Raw genomic sequence first — 22,122 nt, 5'->3', positions numbered from 1 at the left:
ACCTTTGTAATGAAGTATTTATTTAAAAACTATATATAAAGCAGTAAAATGTATGCATATTATTAGTGTTTCTTCTGTAGGATACTGTAATCAGACTGTTGTGCTAACTGTACAGATTGGAAAGCATAATTCTAACATGCTGAAAATATTAAATAATTTCTGTGTTTATCTCCTAAGACAATAAAATCATTCAAATAAATATAATTCTTAGTAAAACCGTTTTCTTCACTACAAGGCTTGTCATAACAAACTTCATTACCATGTCATAAACATTTCATCTGTGAAGTAAGTTGTCATAATACCACAACTTTTTTATTATCTGCATTTCCTCTCACACTTCCCTATTAACTTTCACAGTATTTCTTAACATGCTAGTCGATGCTGTGTTGTAATTATGGGTGCATGTATTTGTGCAATTTCCTAAAAATACCCCAGACATGAAGAGCCACATAGTGACACGATAAACATTGCATAGTGACTCACTCACCTTAACCTCTCCATCCACACTAGTGTGAACACAGAAAGGGACATTCTCCTTTGCAGCTACAGTACCTAATTTCCTGACTGAAATGTTCTTTTCCATTGTGGAATGCTTACCTTCTTTTTCAGGCAAGCTTCTGTCAGAACATTTTTGAGTTTCCAACCCTTCTCATCCCAGATGTAGGTACCTCCTGCTTCAATGCTGGAATGTAAAGGACTGTAGATGACTGTGGTTCATTACCTTCCTGTACAGCTGTTAATTCTACTCCTAAGCATATTTTCATCTTTCATTCTTGCATCTAGTAATCTGTATAATGTAGTTGAATGAAGATGTCTTTTCTAAAGGTAATGATATTACAGATATTGCAAACTTTACAGTGCTATAAGGAGGGGAGGGTATATAAAGTTGCAAATAATCATAAATCAAAGGACTAGTTAAATAAGGAAGAACATATCAAGAACTTCATCTCATGCTGTATGTTGTGTGAATGGAATCCCAGAATGAATGAAATGCTGTATCAAAGCTGATTGAGGCAAAGCCTTGCATCACACTAAGTGGAACTTCTACTGGATACAGCACTTTGCATCTAATTAAACAACAAAGAAAGCAGATCTAATGTGTGACTTTGATATTATTTGAAATAACACTGGTAAAATGATAAAAGTGTAGCCGCAATTTTTAATTGTCACAGCATTTTCACTGCTAATAGAATGGCATCGTCACAACTAAAACTGTTACTAGTGTTCAAAATCATCTCATCATCTCTTGCAGGGGTAAATTACACATAAATAAATGGAATCTGCAGGAATAATACGTACAGAATAAAGTTCAGGAGAAGTGATATTTCAGGACAGACAGAACTTGAATAAGACAAAAATCATATCTGTATAATCGGTACCAATGAGAAAAAATGTTGTAATGGTTTGTTTCCTAAATTTGTATTCATATCACGATGCCATGTGTGATGTTAATAAAAATATATTTTGTAGAAACATATTTTCAGATTTAGTTTTTGATGAAATACTGGGAGAAAATCAAAGCTCCTGCTTACCATAGTTAATCAGCATGCAGGATTTGTGGTGTCAGACTTGAATCAGGCTACAGGGAGTTCTGCAATTTAAGCACATACTTCAGGGAAGAACTTTGCGGTTCCCTGCTGCTGTTCCCAATAAATGAAGCTGACTGTGTACTTCATCTCTGGGCAGAGACTTGCCTCTGTGGTTGCAGGCTGGCTGAGTGGAATCCGAATAATATATTTGCACTTTATTCAGTCAGTTATTCATCCTCTGATACAAATTTTATCAAATTGATGGTTGCAGGGGAGCCAAGACCAAGTTTGGTACTCAGTAGGCATAAATAAGACCAAATTAATAATGCAGAGGACACCATTCCATTGAAGGACACATACGCATACACACATACCTCCAGCTAATTTAGAGGACCTTAAGTTTAGCTAGCAGCAGCTCCTTGGGACGTGGGAGGAAAAAGACTATAGAAAAAATGGCTACAGGAAGGATATGCATATTATTCTATTTTGTCAAACAATAAAAACACTATATCCTCACCTTTCTTTACATTTCATGGCTCCCATACATTCCTTTTTATTCTAACATTCCAGGCATGATTTTTTTAACTTACTTGTTGTACTAGTCACAACTGTCTTTGTTCAGGGGAACTGGGAAGCACTATCAGGTAAGTGACTTACTCAGAATTGCATAGTAGGTAAATGGAGGAAATCAAATCCTGTACACTGACACAGGAAGCAGATCATTAAAAGTCAGGCCTTCAGTCCTCTGCATTGTCAAACACGTTTTCAATTATGGTTTAACTTCATTTAAACATTTTACAGTATGAATCACCATATTAACATTTAAGACATATACATAAATGAACAATAAAACATTTTAATATTAAAAATGGTAGCTTTTCATAAAAAAATTGCAAGAAATGATTTTTATTGACATTTTACTAGGTTGGTCCAACTGGGTCAGTAGCCCATTTTCAGTGGTGACCTGAGGAGAAAAGCTCCATATTACAAAGAAGTTAATAATTAAAAAATTCAGATTCACACTCCATAACAATTTACATTATCTGTGGACCCCAGAGGGGAAGATCTCCAAGATTACAAAATAGAATCTCATATTAAAATATACAATTTACATTCAAGAAACATTGCAGTATGTATGTTAGTACAAACTTCAGGAACGTGCAAAAGTTAGAGCACAAAAAAAGAAAAACAAACAATTACATCTTACATAAACTAGATAGAATTTTTCGAAAGAGATTATGCAAATGCTATTCAACACAAACCACAGTACAGTACAGTGTGAGACTTGGTAGTAAATTAACATTTCTTAACAAATCTTTCAGTTCACAAATTAATATCTAATAGCAGTTAAACATTTTAACTGTTGTTAGTTAGGCCTTCTAGAATGGATGTTATGTACTAAACATAATGTGTGGTATTGTTGCCAGGCAGATCTGACCAGGCAACTTTAGCTACCATTAAATACTCAAGCTCCTTCCCTGCTTCCATAATACAGCTGCGCCGCTGTGTTACTGACATCAAGTCTGCTGCCTAACTCTTAAAGGGAAGAATGGAGAGAAGGAATAGAATCAGGTACTAGGGGACAGTCTTCAGAATAATTCTTCAAGATCTGTCTGGTCAGTATTATTAGAATTTGGAAGGGGATGATGGATGGGTTGTCAAAGTGGATGGATTAAGGATACTGAAGATCCAACATTATGGCAAGTGCTTAATTCTGTGTCTGATATTATTCTGTCTGTTCACTTCAACCTGTAAGACCGGGTTCCCAGGTATAACCTTCCTGGGTGGAATCAAGACAGGATACCTCTGGGGATAACAACTGGGGAAGGGGATGAGCAGAACTTTGGAAATCATAGCCCTGGGAGTCAGAAAACAGTTTTCAGAAAGTCTGGCAATTCTCAGTCTGGTGTCCAAGTGGCATTTTATGAAAGGTAGTTGGAAGCTGTTCGGATTGAGACATCATAGTGTCTACTGATTTCCTAATAACACAGAAAGGGGACACAAACAATCTCTCACTATTATGAGATACTCTCTTGTTGTGGCAGCTATAAACCAATTGTCCAATTATTGGAATATATGAAACCCCTTCAGCCTCAGGTGGGACGCAATGACTGACTGGCATGCATGTAGTGAACACCCTGTGGCCTATGGTGAGACTGCATGGAAGTACACAAAACTGGTAATGGTGGTCTTCTAGCCTCAAGCACAGACACCATCAGGAGACTCTGGCACTCTATATGTGTAGATAAGCATCCTGAAGATTGACAGAGTATGGACTGCACTGTGACTGCACTGTGACCATCTGGAACGTTGTCTTCTTTACATAACTGTTTAAGCTAACTGCTTGCCATCATGAAACACAAGATGGGCCTGAGGTCCTTTGATTTTTTTAAGAACTAAAAAAATCTGTAGTAAACAGACCTTTTTGGGTCTGCTGGGACCTCTTAGATAGCAATTTTTTGTGGGAGCTGGGTAATCTCTTTTGCTGCTGCTGTTTCCTGGTGGGGTGATAGATATGGGTGATACATGTTGAGTCACCAAAGGTCGTTTCAGTCAATGCAGAAAAATTGAAAAAGTTTGCCAAAATCACCTTCAGGGATCATTAAAAGATTTTTTTTCCCAGGGGGCAAGCTCCCTGCACTCCCGTGTGGGGTACACCCCCCACAGCCCCAGGAATTATATATACCACATTTGAAGGTGCACAACAATGGAGGGAAAAAAAGCAATATCCACTGTCAGTGAAAGTAGTTTCAATGAACTGCTTTCTATTTTTTTGAGTTATATCTTCAGCAACCAGGTACTCACCCAATCTGGGAGGGGCAGTGACAAGGGTTTAGGTCTGGTTGTCAGTGGTATTTTACAACATTTGGATATTATTTTCCTTATCCAGTTGTGCTTCATGATGGCAAGCAGTCAGCCTAGGTGGAGAGACATTCAAACCACAACTACCTCCAGAGTGGAGCAGTCAGGCAAGTCCTCAGGGATGTTGAGGTTACTTCCTGGAGGAAGGGTTTCATAATCTCTGATTTTTTTTGGACCCCTCACTACCCCTTGGGTGGACTCCTTTAAAAGGAAGCTCTCTCTCTGCCATGGTTTCCCCTATAGGAAAAGGAATCATAAGAGAAAATGGTGTGATTTCCTAAACCACAAAGCTGTGGAAGACTTCTGGTTCCTACAGGACTGGTGAGGGTTTCCAAAATGCACTCCAATGCAGACAGTGTCTTCTCCTACTGTTCACATTTCAAAAGTTTTTTTCTATAGCCTTGGGTCTAAAGAGGAGGGATCCAGTATAAGGCATTAATGAAGGAAGCCTTAGTGCTGTCTGCAAAGTCATATAAATGGACCTAGGCATGGCACCTCATAACTGTGTCTGCTGCCCTAACCACTCCATCAGCTGTATTATGCAAAAGCCTCACAGAGAGATTGGAAACAGTTCATCTTAACTGAGGTTTCACTCATGAGAGTCTGTCCAGGATCTTCTGAGTTTGTTTGCCACTATATTTTGCTCTGATGGTATGCAAGGGCCTGAAGATTTAGGGAGTACTGAAGAGCTAACTCCCAGGCCATCTTTGCCAAGCAGCATAGGTAATATGATATGGTATCCACTTGTATGTTTTCTTCTTTTTAGGTACATCTGGAGAAGGATCAGCAGAACCAGAGTAAGTATCCATGTTGTAGCAGGAAAAAAAATGATTGCTGATATCGAATGCCAGAAGGAGCTGGTTGTAAGGTAAGCTATCACTAATCAGCACAAGCAGCACACAAGCCTTCCAGAAAAGGTAGAAAATGTCCCAAAACAAAGTTATACAAGCAGCACACAAGATTTCTCTCATAAAATATAATCAGAATTACCCAAGTTAACTGCTCTGCAAAAAACATGTAAAATCAATTAAACAAGTGTTAAACACAAGCATTCATATACATGTTCACCTATCCCCCCAGAAATATATAGGCACACTTCCTAAAAACATTCAATAAAACAAGCCATAAGGCACTAAAAGACAATCAATATTTTGAAAGCAATCCCTGGAGATGGCAATAACAATAATCGAGGAACCTCTACTGGTGTGCCGGAAAAAACAGGTATTCTTAAACAGAAATACTAGTGTTTTCAGCAAAAATAACACTTAAAATGTTAAAATATAATAAAAATATAATTTATATGTGCAGAAACAGCCACAAAATGGGTCTTATCTGTCTGAAAGGAAGCCTTGGCCAACTGTTGCTCTAAAAAAAGTCTCAGAGATGCATCGCATGAGACGGTAAGAAAGTGTTGAAGATTTTTAGGCACTATGGCTTCTTTCACAGTTCCCTTCAAAAGGGATAAGCCTATAGGCAGCCAGAGTGACTGTGTGTATGTGTGTGTGTGTGTGTAAGTGTGTGTGTGTGTGTGTGTGTGTGTGTGTGTGTTGGTGGAGGTTAGAGCTATGGGAAGTTGGCCAGTTGTCGTATCCTTGGCAGGATACAACCCATAGACTACCGCAGTACTGAGAATGCTGAATATCAGAAGCTGTTGTTAAAAAAGGAGTAATTACTAGGCATATAAAATATTGCAAAACAACATTAATAATCAGTCAGCGGAGGCTAGAAAAGATTGGGAAGAGAAACTGGAAAGGCAGTTTGTAAAGGATCAATTGGAGGTCAAATGCACAGCTCCCAAACATGTAACAAAGTCTAGGAGATTTAGGGGTTTTGCTTAGTAATGTTTACACAGGTATTTTTATACCCAAGCAGATTTCACACAATTTTTCCTTAGGTAGATAGCAAATGCCAGAGGTGTGATCAGCAAAAAACAGGTAGCTGACAACATGTTTTATGAGAGTGCAATGAGTTGGCAGATTTAAAAAATTCTTTCCAAAGTACTCAGACATAAACTTTGGGGGAACAAAGGGTTGTAACTAAGGAAATGATTCTTTGGAGCTGTGACATAGGATCTAAATTGCATATAGGTTCATAGGTAGGTACTAGGCTATCTGCCCGAAGGCATTATAAGCCTAGCCAGAATGTGTTGGCTTTCGCCGTCCCATTAGATTAGTTCCCTGTGCCTCTGTCCAGCAGAGCCACTGAAGTGATCCCTGGGGTAAACTTTCTGTTTCCCATCCACTTGTCAAGGTTTCTCTTGAAGAGTGTTAGTGAGGAGCTCTGCCTAATGTAGATTGGAATCTTGTTACAAAGCGTGGGAAGTCTCTGGGACAGGAATCTATCCCTCCAGCACGTCCTATTTATTGTTGTGGTGAGGTTTAGATACCTAGAGCATGTGGCTCGAGGGGATAAAGTTTTCTTTAGGTGGAGCATGTCCATCAATTCTGGGTTGGACATGGCCTTGTATGTCAGGCAGAGATCACCTCTGAGTAGGCGATATGCAACCGAGTACAGCTGGAGTTTTTTCAGTTGAGCTGCATAGGGCATCTGTTTGAGACCAGTGATCCTCTTGGTGAGGTACTTATGTGGTCTTCCAGCTGCTGCAAATGTCTTGTAAGGTACATCCCAAATGGGGCATTGTATTCTATGATGGGTCTGATGAGTGATGAGTAGAGGGGCACAATGACCTCTTTTGATCTGGATGTGAACCCTTTTGTGATTAGGTGGGCCACATAGAAGGATTTTCTAACTAATTTGGCAATGTGCTTATCAAAGGAGAGATTACTATCTACTTGGGTCCCCAGATCCCATATTACATTTTCCATATTTAGGAGACTACCACCTATGTGGTAGTTTGTGGGTATTTTGTTTATTCCAAAGGGGATGACTATGCACTTTTTGGCATTTAGCTTGAGGCCATGATTTTGACACCAGGTATCCCTCTAGGTGAGACACATTTGGAGGATGTCTGTGTCAGCTGGAGAGTCAATTGCAGCCCCTAGTTTGCAGTCGTCTGAGAACTTGGTCAGCCATAGTCCTCCTGTGCTTATCTGTACCTCTGAGAAGTATATGGCGAACAGGAGAGGTCCTAAGACTGAGCCCTGGTGAATGCCACTTGTAACCGGTTTAGAGTCGGACCTAGCTCCCGTAACTCTCACCATGTGGGTTCTGTCCATGAGCCAGTTGGCAACCCATCTTGTGACATAGGGGTTTATGTTCAGGCTGGTGATCTTGTCTATAATACCAGAATGGGGAATGGCGTTGAGCGCCTTTGCGAGGTCTAGGTAGGCTATGTGTACCACCTTTCCCTTGTCTATAGCATTGGTAACTGTCTCAAAGAAGTCCACCAGGTTTAGGAGGCATGATCTGCCTTTAACAAAGCCAAACTGGGTAGGGTCCAATGTTTGGAGGTTCCCAATGTCTGTGTTAATGAGTTCCATGATAATGTGCCCCATAGCTTGCAGAACAAGCTAGTCGGGCTTATAGGGTGATAGTTCCTAGGGTCTGTTGTGGCTCCAACTTTCCACCTTTGTGGAGCGGAATAACCATTGCTGTGTGCCACTCTATGGGTACGTAGCCTGTGGAGAGGCTGAGTTTGAGCAGTGTGTTTAGGTGAGGGGTTAGTTCATCTTTAAGCTTGTGTAGGATGCAGCCTGGGACACCGTCTGGTCCCATTGATGCTGTGTTTTTGGCTTTGGAGAGGGCTGTTTTAACCTGAGTGTCTGTGATTTCAGGGGCTCTACATTCTTCTGGTATGGTTATGGGCCCTTCTGGTGTGAGAGGGGGGTGAAGTCTGCACTGAACCTGTCTGCCAGGATGTTGGCGATATCGGTTGGTTCAGTGTATTTTGTGCCATTCTGCACTAACTCCGAGCAGATCTGAGCATTGCCACTTAGATTCTTGACATAGCTAAAGAATGCCTTGTGGTTATCTTTGGAGTTCTTGGCAATCGTTCTTTCGAAGCTTGCCTTGGATGATTTTATGAGGGATCGTAATTTCTTGCTGATACTGATCGGGGATGTCTTCTCTTCTCGGGATTTTACTCTTTTCTGTACTAGTTTCTTCCTTCTATTGTACAGCTTGTTTATGACAGGGGTCTACCAGACTGGTTTCCTTTTCTTGGAGGAGTGAGTCTTGGTTTTGCTTGGGATAGCACGATCCATGCATTCTTGTAGGTGCCCATAGAATGCATTAGTAAAGGATTTTATAACGAGTAAGGCTATACTGACTGTAATGCCATTGGCTGACAAAAAAAAAAAAAAGCAATTACTAAAAATGGAAATCAAAATCTAAAGCAACTGTAACTGAAGTGTTTTTTTATTGTAAAGAAGATAAAAGAATTGGAGGGGGATGTTTAGAAAAGGGAAGGAGGAAATTACATAGATGTAAATGGACTTTGCTGGAATAATACATGCTGAATAATGTTTAGGAGAAGGAATGAGGTTTAAGGGAAGGCAGCGATTAAGCAATTTATGTAATGTTGGAAAGAATGTTAATTGTTAGAAATAATAAAATGTAATGTATAATACATGAAAATAAAAAATGTTGATATGGTATATATTCCTTTCTATTAATGTATGTGTGTCTGTGTCTTAAATGATAATTTAATAAAGCTGAGCAAAAAAGACTATGGGCAGGATTCACGAAGCCTCAGTGTAAGAGTTACAAGACTTACACGGAGGCTGCAGTTAAACGGTGTGACATCAGCATGTCATGCATATGCATGAGGGCATGCTGAATCACACCTTAGGCTTACACGGTCCATGGTAGACAGTAGGGGGCGTGTCCATTGGCCGAGCCCTGCAAACGGACACACCCCCAAAAGAGTAAAAGTCCCGAAAGTAAACCCCCATGACAGAGCCCGTGTAAATGTGAATAAACACAACACAACACATGCCCCCACAGACTACGAACATAAAATGTACAAATGAACATCTTATAATTTTTTTTTAAATTGTAAAGATGTTTGCCCGTGAGTGCGCTCGTTTGTGCGGGCGTGCCCGTAGCTTAGCCAGAGTTAGCAGTCAGTGGAAAAGCATATAAGAACTAAATATGCAAAGTAAGCTAAGAAGCAATAGCGTAGCGATAGAGACGTCGGCTGAAGAGCAGGCAGTCATGGTTCGAGCCCCCACAACATCAATTTTTTTTTTTTTTTGTGAAATAAACACGAAACAAGTCCCTGACATATATGTACACATATAAAATTAGATTTTATGTAAAATGTAATGAAATGGGCCATATATTTTGAAGAAATGTGAGATAATAAAAAAAAAAACAAATGTCAGATGTGCCTATAGTTGAGCTACAGTCTAACAAGTTTGTACATCTGCCCGTAGGTGAGCAGTGGTTTAACAGGTGTAAAATGAGTGCCCGGGGTTGAGCAGCATTTTAACATGCTGAAACTGTGTGCCCGTAGCTGAGCTGAGCGTAATATGCGTGCTGACAGCCAAATGATGCGTAAACCAGCGTACCCCGTTTGCGCGGAGCTGCGAGCCGCGCCAACAAGCTAACCGACGGGCAACGTTGAGCAAGCTGTAACAAAACTGCCTTTACACAGACACACCTCCTAGCCTGTGTAGATAGTCATAAAATTTAAAAAGTAGTGGCCAGGTTCGAACCCAGGATACTATGCACCATAGTCAAGGTACTGAACCACTAAGCCATGACAGTTGCACTTTGAAATACAGTAATAGCATATATATAGGAATGAATAGAAAGAGGAGCATGACAAAGCAGGTTTTGTGAAGCTGATACAATTCCAAATTGGCCAATCACAGATAAGTGCGGGAAAAACGGCTTATATAAGCCCCATAGGCAGGAATACACAGCATAACCAATTGTAGAACCAACTTGCAGTCAGAATGTCAGGTGTAGGTGAGGGTAGTTGCTTTCGAGCACAGGGGTATGGTGTTGAGGAGTCCAAATATATGGTTTGGCTCCTTGTCCACAATCATGAGACCCAACTCATGCAGGGCCAGGTCCTGTGGGGAGCATATAGGGCTGAGGCGTGGGACTGGTTGGCTCATGATCTCACCAGTGCCACAGGGATACCAAGGACTGGTGAGCAGGTCCGTCACCACCATGCGGACCTGAAGAGATGGAAGCAGGACCAACTGAACTGTTGGATCCAGGAGGCCTGGCAAATGCCCAATGCCCCACTACTGAGTAAGTTACATCTAATTATTTATGTAAGAAATTAACCTAGCTGATATTATGGAGATGTGTATTCCAATATTACTTTATTTATATTACAGCTGCAGGTGTCCGATCTGCGAACCGTAGAGCCTATGGCGATAGGCTGCAGTTGCCACCAGGCAGGTCAGTAATCCTCTCCCTGTAACTGTAAATAAATATATAAGTATGACAGTTAGCAAAAGAGTGCAGTGTAGTCACTAAGTAATAAAATGTGCAAGTAACAGTGTAAGAGGGTTTGCAAGTATTGCTTGATTACAAAAGTGTGATGCAGTCTGTAATCCAAACAGAAAAATGAAACAAGTCTGAAATAAAGTCTGAAATAAAGATGTCCCACCTGTAATATAATAGTACAGCTGCAGAAGCTGAGTAAAACACATGTGAGAAATATATCCCTGTTGAAATACAGAAACATGAAAGAAATGAGACTGTTGGAAAGGATTGTTATAACTACAGGTAAAACATGTCAATAAAGCCTAGAATTAAGTACCATCCTGAATTGTAAAAATAAAACAAGTGAGAGAGTGTGAGAAAGAGTTATGAATCCACCAATAAAGTAGTAATAACTCCTGAATAAAGTATACTGCAGTCAGTACAGAATGAAATGAATGTGACAAGCAGAACCAAACAGTAAAATGTCTTGAAAATGTTACAGCTGGAATGTGTATCCCAAAATCTGGATATGTTGCTCTCAGTCTGCAATATGCAGATAGTATGGTTGTCTGAAATACCAAACATCCACAGTTGTCTATAGCTATATAAAGCAAATGTAGCAGGATGATGTAGCTGAACAGAGCCAGATATGAATGTGTATGAATAAAAATGAAAATGTATATTGATGTAGCAGTAACATTCCTATCACCAACTTGAAGTAGTTATCACATAGGAAACTGTAGGCAGAACTGTAGTGTATATATATCTGCAGCTATTAGAAATGTACAGCATATGTATTGGTATTTGAAGTTGTTAATTAAATTTTCTTCACCCTACCCTATAACCACATATAATCCATTCCACGTGAAATTGGTATGTGCAATCACAATTAACACCCCTGGACATGTGTCCTGTTGGTTCATACATATTTGCATGTGCGTTGATGCATCTGCCCTGTTCATACATCCAAACCTGATGGCCTGTTGCCATCAATCAACCCTGCATGTTGTTGGACTGTGTATTGCTGTTCAAAATATGCATGTGTTATGCTTGCTGTTCAATGGTTTGAATATCTGGGTGTTTGGTTAATTGGAATACTAATGCATGCTGTTACAACTAATTGTGAATGGTATTGTACGTTACTAACCCAAACTGTCATGACATAATGCAAAACATAGGACGACAGGGAAGGCGGGTTCCAGCGGACCCACCTCTCCTTCCTCAGCTGGCGAGTGCACCTGGCAGTAGTGCCCAGGCCGGACCCTCCTCCGGTGGCCCTGTGCCACCTGTGGGTGGAAGCCATGCAGGGGATGGGGCTCGTCCCCCTTCTGCAAGTGTGGCCGGAGGAGAACAACCACTCACCCTCCGTAGTGTCCAGACTGTGGTGCGTAGGGAGATCCAGGAAGCTGTTCTTGGGCCCCTACGCCAGCTTGAGGCACAGGTGGCACAACTAACGAGCGTGCCTGCTGCCCGGCCTACACAGCCCCCAGTACAGCCCCGTCCTGGGCCATGAAGGCATAGTGGCAATTGCCCACGGGTGGGGATATCAGTTCCACTGTTGCCATCTGTGGGCTCATGGGCTCTAGATATCCAAACATCTGTCCCCGTCAATTGTGTAACCCCCCCACATGTGTCATACACCGCCCCTGTATGCGTCTTGTTTGTCTTGTCTGTTAACCTGCCCAACCTACCTCCCCAGCTATACTGACTTCCTGTACCTGACATACCACTCTCACCTGAAAAAAAAAAAAAAAAGGGCACTCTGTACCCATAAAAAAATTACGCCCCATACATAGCTGCTCATTTCGCACACATGTCTGCTGGACATGGAAACTGTCAATTACAATTGGCTGTACAACAAGTATTATTGTTGTCCTCACACCTCTCTCAGTGGTGGAAGGTTTCAAATGTCACACCAAATTACAAACATATGCACAGCTGTTGCTGAAGAAGAAATGGGCAGCTATGGGCCTTACCTACATCCCTCCTGCAAAACCCAAGCTTGTTTCCCTACTGTCTTAACCTCTTTGTGACCCCTTTTTCACCACTTTCCTGTCTCCCCATTTTAATTTCTTTCAAGGAAAATAGCGCGGGTGTGCACAAGAGTAAGCACTTTTAAGCAGTTGTAAGCAGTTACAACTGCTTAAAAGTGCCTTAGTCACTCTGAATGACAAGTCCTGTAGTCTGCTCAAAAGCAAACTAAAATCCCACTATCAGTCCCAAACCCAGGACCTTGGAAACAGTAGTCTGCATGACTTACCACTAAGCCATGACTGCTATTTAAGAACATTGTGCTACAATAAATATATCATGTAATAGTAGGAATGAATGTAAAGGGAATATAGGATGTGTAGTACACAAAGCATGTCATGTATATTTACTGTCAAATGTAGTGGATTTCTAGAATAGTAGTGTGTGAACAGAAACAGCCATGCTAGTTGGTAGCTAGTAGGTAATAATGTCACTGTAGCACCTTGCAAGCCACACACATACTCACAGCAGGATAATCACTGCCCATACCCCACAACCTCTTACAGGAACACATCCGGACTAAATAAAAAAAATGTGGAGCAAAGGGCCAAAAACAGGGACACATTCCAAATAATGCTACAACAAACTTAGACAGTTGAGAGAGTAACAGGTTCTGCATTTTGTTGGATGTTTGGAAGGGTATGAAGTCTGAAACTGAAATGTTTTGTCACTATAGTCTGACTTGAGCCCACAGTGATTTGCCAGAAAAAGCTGTTTATGAGATATTGACCAAAATATGAGGCAAAAATGTGGACAACCTGCAAATATCTGTACACTTCAGAGGTCTGACACTGCCATATTTGAATAGTTAAGAGCCTAGACATAGCAACAGTGACTGAGTTACAGGGATGCCCCACAGACTCCCTGTGAAATGTACAAACAGTAGGCAGAAAGGTGTTACAACACATGCAATGGTAACTATGAAGTACTGAAAGTATGCACCACTTGCACGGCAGAAATAGTGTAGTAATACATATGCTCATGCTATCCCACAGTCACAACTGCAGAATACCAGACAATTTAATTGGTGTACCCCACTGATATGTACTATTCCATGAGGCAGATAAAAGATGCACCTGAGAGTCTCTGGGGCTTGCTCAGCAGCATACTCAAATACCCTAATAGATGTTAAGGCCCACACCATGGCCAGACCACACTGCATGCAGTAACACCCTAGCAGATATAGCAAGCATTCCAAGGTGTGAATGTACATGGAAATTAGGAAAGCCACAACAACACACTACAGTCAAGACACCTAGCAGGCATACATGTAGTGAATGTAAAGGGCAAATATTGAAGCCATAGCAACAAAGTGCAAGAGCCACTGCTATATACCAGTTACACCACATGTCCCACAGGAAAGCACACACCCCCACATTAACAGTAGTAGTAGTCTTAGGTGTCAGTGTACATACACACTTAGTACAGGAAACTGGAGAAATGAATGGAGAAATGTTAATCTACAACACAGCCAGAAATATGAGAGGGATACTAACCTTTACACTCACAGAACAGTGTCCACAGCATACCAGCATGGTCCCTGCCCTTAAACTCTGAAAGGTCTACGCCTATCTCACATACCTTTTTATAGCACTGTCCTGGAATCACAGTGAGAACTGCAATCAGTACACAACTGGCTGCATGCAATTAGCAAATGCTGGCTAACAATTGGTGCAGAGGCCATCACATGGACATATGCAGATACCTACAAAAGCATGCTGTACTCCCAGTCCACACATGCAATACTTTCATTGCACCCTGTGGAGGCAGGGAGAGACAGAGAGAGAGAGAGAGAGAGAGAGAGAGAGAAAAAAACATACACAAACAAAACCAGTCATCAACAACCACTCGAAAGCTGACAACTGGCAACTGGAGCAGCAGGACACCAAACCAGACGGCAATGCAAGCAGCTGTGACAAGCAGAGGTAATATAAAGTAATACTTTAAAAGTCTACACACTGTGAACCCTCCATATGTGTCATTGGTCTGTATCCATATGTATATGAAGATGTGCATAGGGCAGGGGACATACAGCAACTATCAGTGAAGGCTGTACATACATATGTATGTGAGGGCATCTATGTGCACATATCAATGTAAGTTGAATGTAGGTTGTAGTGCAATGTACAAAGTAGGTTTCATAGTTATGTTTGTTTAGCAGTATGTTAGTGTGTGTATACAGTTTTGTAAATAAACATGTTGATATACCTATCATATGGATACGTATGTATGTCAATATATGTATGTATGTAGATATATATATATATATATATATATATATAATATGCATATATGTATACATACATAGAGAGGGATGTAGGAATACATAGATGTAGATAGATAGAATATGTACAAACATATATATGTAATACACACATACAGATATAGATATATGAGATACATATACATAGACAGACAGATCTGACTATCTACAGATATGACTGTGTATGACGATCTCACACTCCCCCTGTCCCACCCCCTCTGTCACTCTCACCCCCTCTCTGTCACACTCCCCCCTCTCCATATCTATAGCAATATATGTACATCGATATATATATATGTGTATATGTATACAGACATATATATATATATATATATATATATATATATATATATATATATATATATATATATATATATATATATATATATATGGTTCCCTATTAGAATCCTGAAACACTATAAGCCTGAAAGTCAAAATCCTGAAAACTAATGACTGAAAATGCAAAATCTCGAAAATGCAAAATCCTGAAAGTCAAAATCCTGAAAACACAAATAATGCAAATATGTCACTATAAAGACACTAATATCTACCAACTGACCCTGACTCTAACCCTAACCCTAAGGTCCGTCACTATCGCACACTCACCTGACCCGCCCTAAGCCTAACTCACTTAAACCGCCCCTAACCCCAATATTTGTCATTATTGCATACATGCCTAACCTGCTCCCTAACCCTAACTCACTTATACGCCCCAAACCCTAACATAAAACCAACCGCACACTCACCCGGACCCAACGCATGACCCTAACACCACAGGGCTAACAATAGCAAAGCCACAATGACGTCAGTATGTCCATTTTGTATTTTCAGGATTTTGACTTTCAGGATTTTGCATTTTCGAGATTTTGCATTTTCAGTCATTAGTTTTCAGGATTTTGACTTTCAGGCTTATAGTGTTTCAGGATTCTAATAGGGAACCATATATATATATATATATATATATATATATATATATATATATATATATATATATATATATATATATATATATATATATATATATACATATACATAGACCTACCTAGACCTCGCAAAGGCCTTCGACACCATTCCCCACTCAGGTATTATAGACAAGCTCACCAGCCTGAACATAAACCCCTACGTCATGAAATGGGTTGCCAACTGGCTTACGGACAGAACCCACATGGTAAAAGTTGCGGGAGCTAGGTCCGACTCTAAACCGGTTACAAGTGGAGTTCCCCAGGGCTCAGTCTTAGGACCTCTCCTGTTTGGCATATACTTCTCAGAGGTACAGGTAAGCACAGGAGAGGACTATGGCTGACCAAGTTCACAGGCGACTGCAAACTAGGGGCTATAATTTACTCCCCCGGCTGACACAGACATCCTCCAAAAGGGTCTCACTGAGACAGATACCTGGTGTCAAAACCATGGCTTCAAGCTAAATGCCAAAAAGTGCATAGTCATCCTCTTTGGAAAAAACAAAAGTACCCACAAACTACCACATAGGTGGTAGCCCCCTAAATACAGAAGATGTAATAAGGGATCTGGGGACCTAGGTAGATAGTAACCACTCCTTTGATAATCACATTGCCAAAGTGGTTAGAAAGTCCTATGTGGCCCACCTAATCACAAAAGGGTTTGCATCCAGATCGAAAGAGGTCATTGGGCCCCTCTACACATAACTCATCAGACCCATCATAGAGTGCAATGCCCTATTTGGGATGTACCTTACAAGACACCTGCAACAACTGGAAAGACCACAGAAGTACCTCACCAAGAGGATCACTGGCCTCAAACAGATGCCCTATGCAGCTCAACTGAAGAAACTCCAGCTGTACTTAGTTGCATACCGCCTACTCAGAGGTGATCTCTGCCTGACATACAAGGCCATGTCCAACCCAGAATTGATGGACATGCTCCACCTAAAGAAAACCATATCCCCTCGAGCCACATGCTCCAGGGATCTAAACCTCACCACAGCAATAAATAAGACATGCTGGAGGGATAGATTCCTGTCCCAGAGACTTCCCATGCTCTGGAACAAGATTCCAGTCTACATTAGGGAGAGCTCCTCGCTAACCCTCTTCAAGTGAAACCTTGATGAGTGGATGGGAAATGAACAGTTTACCCCAGGGATCACTTCAATGGCTCTGCTGGACAGAGGCACAGGGACCTAATCTAAGGTAGTCGCGAAAGCCAACACATTCCGGCTAGGCTTATAAATGTCTTCGGGCAGATAGCCTCGTACCTACCTATGAACCTATGAACCTATATATATATATATATATATAGAGAGAGAGAGAGAGAGAGAGATGTATATATATTCTGAGTGAGGCACATGTGTACAGATGTATTGCAACAGGTGCCTGGTGACAAAGGCATGGAGTGAACACCAGTGTCAAAACTGGAGTACCATACCCCATTTCAAATCACCTACACCAATAACCACCAGATATGTGATTGGCTGCCCACCACTGCATGTGTCAGGGGTGAACAGGGTCATAAATGTGTACAATAGTCCCCCCAATGATATTCACAGTGGCACACTATTCCCGGAATACCTGCACATGGTATGTGTCAGCAGACATGGTGTGTCAGCTATGGACATGTAGGTCAGTGTCTCCCTCCACACCACACAATGGCTGCCACGGTATGTACCTCACATGACAGCTACAGATATGGAGAAGGACACAGTGACATGTACAACACTGTGACAATGCACTCAAACACATTACCAATGCACAGTGACTGACAACACCACAGAGTACACACATACTACCCACATAGAGGTTACCACTCCTGGATTTACATACTTAAGTCACACCCATGACAGATGTCCATCAACCATAGTAACATCTCACACCATCCACAACCTAAATGACTGCTGTGTGTCGTCCGTGACACTGCAGTAGAGAGCACATGGCGGAGGTACAGGTTCCTACCCACAGATAAGACATACCCTGCAATAAACCACACAGCATTAAGACGCAAGACTCCCCATGAGTACATGTCACACATACCCCTGCTGAATGTTAGTCAGATAGGTAATATACCATATGAGTCACCCTGTGTAACTGTTTGACAGGAGCAGGTACCATCACATCACATGTGTCACAATGGTCAGGGTAGCAGAACAGTATGCTGCTGTAGTCCCAGGGGCAATAGCATATTGTATTGTATTGTATTGCAATGTATTGTATTGTATTGTATTGTATTGGTATGTAGAGGTGCCTCCTTCGTGGAGTGGAACCACTGCTGCTGTACGCCAGTGTACGGGTACATATCCTGTAATCAGGCTAGTGTTACATAGCACTTCTATATGTGTGTTTAGCTCCTCTTGGAGTTCATGTAGCATGCAACCGGGGATACCATCAGGTCCCATTCATGTTGTGTTTTCTGCTTTTCTGAGGGTGGCTCTCACCTGGACATCTGTGATGACAGGGAGGTTACAGTCAGCTGGGATAAGTATGTCTTAGTTTGGGGGAGAGGGAGGGGGGAAACTTGCACTGAACCTGTCTGCCACAATGTGCCAATATCTGTGGGTTCAGTGAATTATTTGTTGTTGTGTACTAACTATGAGCATATTGGAGGGTTTCTGACCAGGTTGCTAACATAACTGAAGAAGGCCTTGTGGTTATCTGTAGTGTCTCCGTTGATTTCCCTCTCAAAGTTGCCCATGGATGTTTGTATGAGAGAAAATAGCTCCTTACTAGTGCTGATCAGACATGCCTTCCCTTTATGGAATTATGCTCTGTCTTGCAGTAGCTTCCATCTTTTGTTATACAATCTGTCTATGGCTGGGGTCCACCAGACAGGATGCTTTCCCTTTGTGGAGAGGTCTTGGTCTTATATGGGATTGCATGATCCATGCATTCTCGGAGATGTCCGTAGAAATCATTTGTGAAGGGGTCAGCATTGTGGGTTGTGTCTTCCACTGGCCCAGTGGGCTTTAAGGATACCATGTCAGTGTTACGAAGTGTAAAGTTTGCATTTGAAATGTTATTCACTGTAGTCGTTTGTGCTGGTGGTGGAGGTGGGATATGTATATCCAGGGCAATTAGTTTGTGGTCAGCTCACAGTAGTTGATGATGTACCCCATACAGTACCTCGATACAAACCCCCAGAGTGAGGAGGTGCTTTGGACCTGAATCAGTGTTCTGACTGCTGGGGTTTGGTAGTATGTCGTATGGAGTGTGCCAGGTACTGTTGCACAGTTGTTGGCTGAGCACTGATACCTGGCCATTTACATGTGTATCCACCAATAGACAGACAGATGCTATATATGTGAGGTATGTTGTATCACAACAGTCGAGTAGCATGTGTAGTATGTGTGCCAAATTCTGCTGACATATTTTGCTGATATCATGTTATTTCCTTTTTCAGGACCATGGCTCACCAGCACAATCCAGCGTACTCTTCAGCTGAGGATGAGGAAATACACCAGAGCCTGGTGCGGGATTATGCAATACTCTTTTCCCACACCAGCCAGAATCAGCAGGAGAGGGCTGCACTGTGGCAAGACCTGGTCCGTCGGGTAAATGACATAGGCACGCATAATAGGACATATGAGCAGGTACGACATCACTGCAGTGATTTAATCAGAAATGTCCATCAGTGTGCGTCGGATATCCACAGGCAACAAGTTGCCACAGGTGGTGGGGTGGCTACACATCCCCCACTCACCAGACTGGAGGGACTACTCATAAGTGTTGTGGCTCCAGCCCGCCAACAACAACAACAGCAGCAGACCTGCATTATGATGGAGGCTGGAGCCACACAGCAGCAAGACTACGAGCGTGCAGGTAATATGCCATATGTATAGTTGACTGTTGTGTACACTGGTAGTTAATGCATGTGTGAGGTGTGTCCTTGGTTTGTAGCTGTCACCATAGTATTTAATGTGCAAGTGTGATATTCTCAATATCAGCAGCTGACCTGTGAAAGGCGACTGTTGTACTACTGACCTGTATCATACTCAGTAACAATGGCACAGTTGTGCCCACTGACATTAATTTCCTCACTTCTGCAGGTCCCTCTGGTGTAACAGCAATGCAGCCTATCCATGCTGGTGAGTGTGTATTAACAATACCTTTAATAGTCTTGATAGTAATAGTAATATTAGGCTCACTGAGTAGTGCTCTGTGTATGCATGCAGGTGTGTCTGTGTTTGTGTGTTGATATCTCGCATACTGAGTAGTGTGCAAGTGTGCAACTGTGTGCAAGTGTGCAACTGTGTGCATGTGTGCACCTGTGCATGTGTGCATGTGTGCAGGTGTGCATGTGTGCACGTGTGCATGTGTGCACCTGTGCATGTGTGCACGTGTGCATGTGTGCATGTGTGCATCACTGGTAACATTGTGTAGACATTGTAAACTGTGTTTCCTGTTTCCCTCCCACAGGTTCTGGTGCTGCTCTGGTGTCATGCAGCAGGGAGCCTAAATCAGGTGCCATGGGTACTGATAATGATGACATCTGTGCAATGGCACAGGAAGGTATGCCAAGGTCTGTCATTGGTCAGCCAATTGACAGTACACAGCTGTCAACCCCATCAATGTGCACAGTCATCCTGCCAATACACCCTTTGTCACCAATGTCCCTAGGTGATGGACAGGATACAGTGGGCATTGACCAGGGTAATGTGGTATCTGTGGCACATGCTTCCCCACACAGCAGCCATGGGCATGGCTCTGAGATGGTACCACACAGACAGATGTCCAGGGGTTCTCGTGGGAGCATCCGTGGACGTACTGCCCCTGTCAGACATGCCCACAGAGGTCTTACAACCTCAGCTATGTTTCGGGCGGTCATGCAGGCACAGTCACGTATGGAACGGTACACCAGACAGGGTCTGAGGGAGCTGACAGCATGTCACACAGCCATGACTGACAGTATGCGTGACATTGCGGCTGCCATCCGTAATTTCACCGATGTCATAGACAGATGTTGTGGGGACATATTAGATTGGTTCCACAACTACATGTCCATGAGCCAAGGCAATGGTGGATGGTTGAGGCATCGACGTGGGCGTATGCCAGCAACAGCAGCAGCTGGCAGTCGTCGTGGATGACAACAGGGCAGTGGCCGCCCCCATAGTGCCAGCAGCAGCCCCAGCAATGCTGGGTCTGTGCTGTCATCAGACCGCCCCAGGAGACCATGTGCACGTGGCTCTGGACAGGCCCGACAAGGATCTGTGTCCATTCAACAAACACCTGCTTCTGATGTCAGTACCCAGTCTGGATTGGTACCGGATACGGTCCGTAGCACCCCTGCAAGGCACAGGTACCATGTCCGTGGCAAGAGACACTGATCTGTATGACCTGGCAGGTACAGTCTGTGGCTGTCCACAAACACCAGTATATGGCAGCCATGAGGTGGAACTGTGTGCATCCATACACACATGTGAATTGACAACACCTAGGGCTACCGCATACACGCACACACTGCATCAACATTGCCCCACCTTGTACTGCTGTCCCTCACCAACACACATACACATACATGTCAATTGGTGGTATCAGTGGCAGACTCAGGCATACCAAGTTCACACCCTGTGCATATGATGAAACTGTGCCACCTCCTGCAATCTGTAACATCAGTGCAGGTACAGGTTAACATGTTGCTGATGCACAGGGTGACTACATAGACGTGTAGTAATAGTATCATGTTGTTAACAGTACTGTGTGCTGATATAATTGTGGGTATATCCCAGCATGCCTGATGCAGTAAGGGTATGATTGTCTTGTACTGTTGTCTACACCCATGGTAAGTACCATAGTGTATCATCTGCACATGTTGGCATACTGGTGGTAAGGATGTCAACAGAAGGCTACATACATAGGTAGCACAGGGGATAAGGTAATGAAAGTATTGATATGCAATGATGGACATGTAAACTGCAAGTGGCATGTTGCCCACACTGGAATCTGCAAAACGGATGTTTGAGGATGTTGATATGTGTGCAGTACTACAAGACTGGTACAGGACACACAGGAGCACCCTAGCACTGCAAGCTCACATCTGATACCATGCTATACAGCCCCAACACACAAAACTAACTTTCACAGGAGGGAGAGTCCCCATAAATGTCAGGGATACTGTGGTGGCAGGACA

The 22,122-nt window shown here is 42.4% G+C and overlaps 1 protein-coding gene across 1 annotated transcript in view; it reads left to right on the top strand.

Moving 5' to 3' along the window:
• LOC122792712 (vomeronasal type-2 receptor 1-like) overlaps positions 1-22,122 on the top strand; it is a 577,508-nt gene that overhangs the window by 487,772 nt on the left and 67,614 nt on the right. Inside the window, exon 7 of the mRNA XM_044060297.1 lies at positions 5,158-5,188. Within this exon, the coding sequence (XP_043916232.1) occupies positions 5,158-5,188 (31 nt within the window). The remainder of the gene's footprint in view (positions 1-5,157; positions 5,189-22,122) is intronic.

This window comes from Protopterus annectens, chromosome 2.part0 (genome assembly GCF_019279795.1).
Source record: "Protopterus annectens isolate FY-2018-M chromosome 2.part0, PAN1.0, whole genome shotgun sequence".
Taxonomy (NCBI): Eukaryota; Metazoa; Chordata; order Ceratodontiformes; family Protopteridae; genus Protopterus; species Protopterus annectens.
Note: the sequence above shows the minus strand (reverse complement) of the source record. Positions and strands in the feature narration are given on the sequence as shown.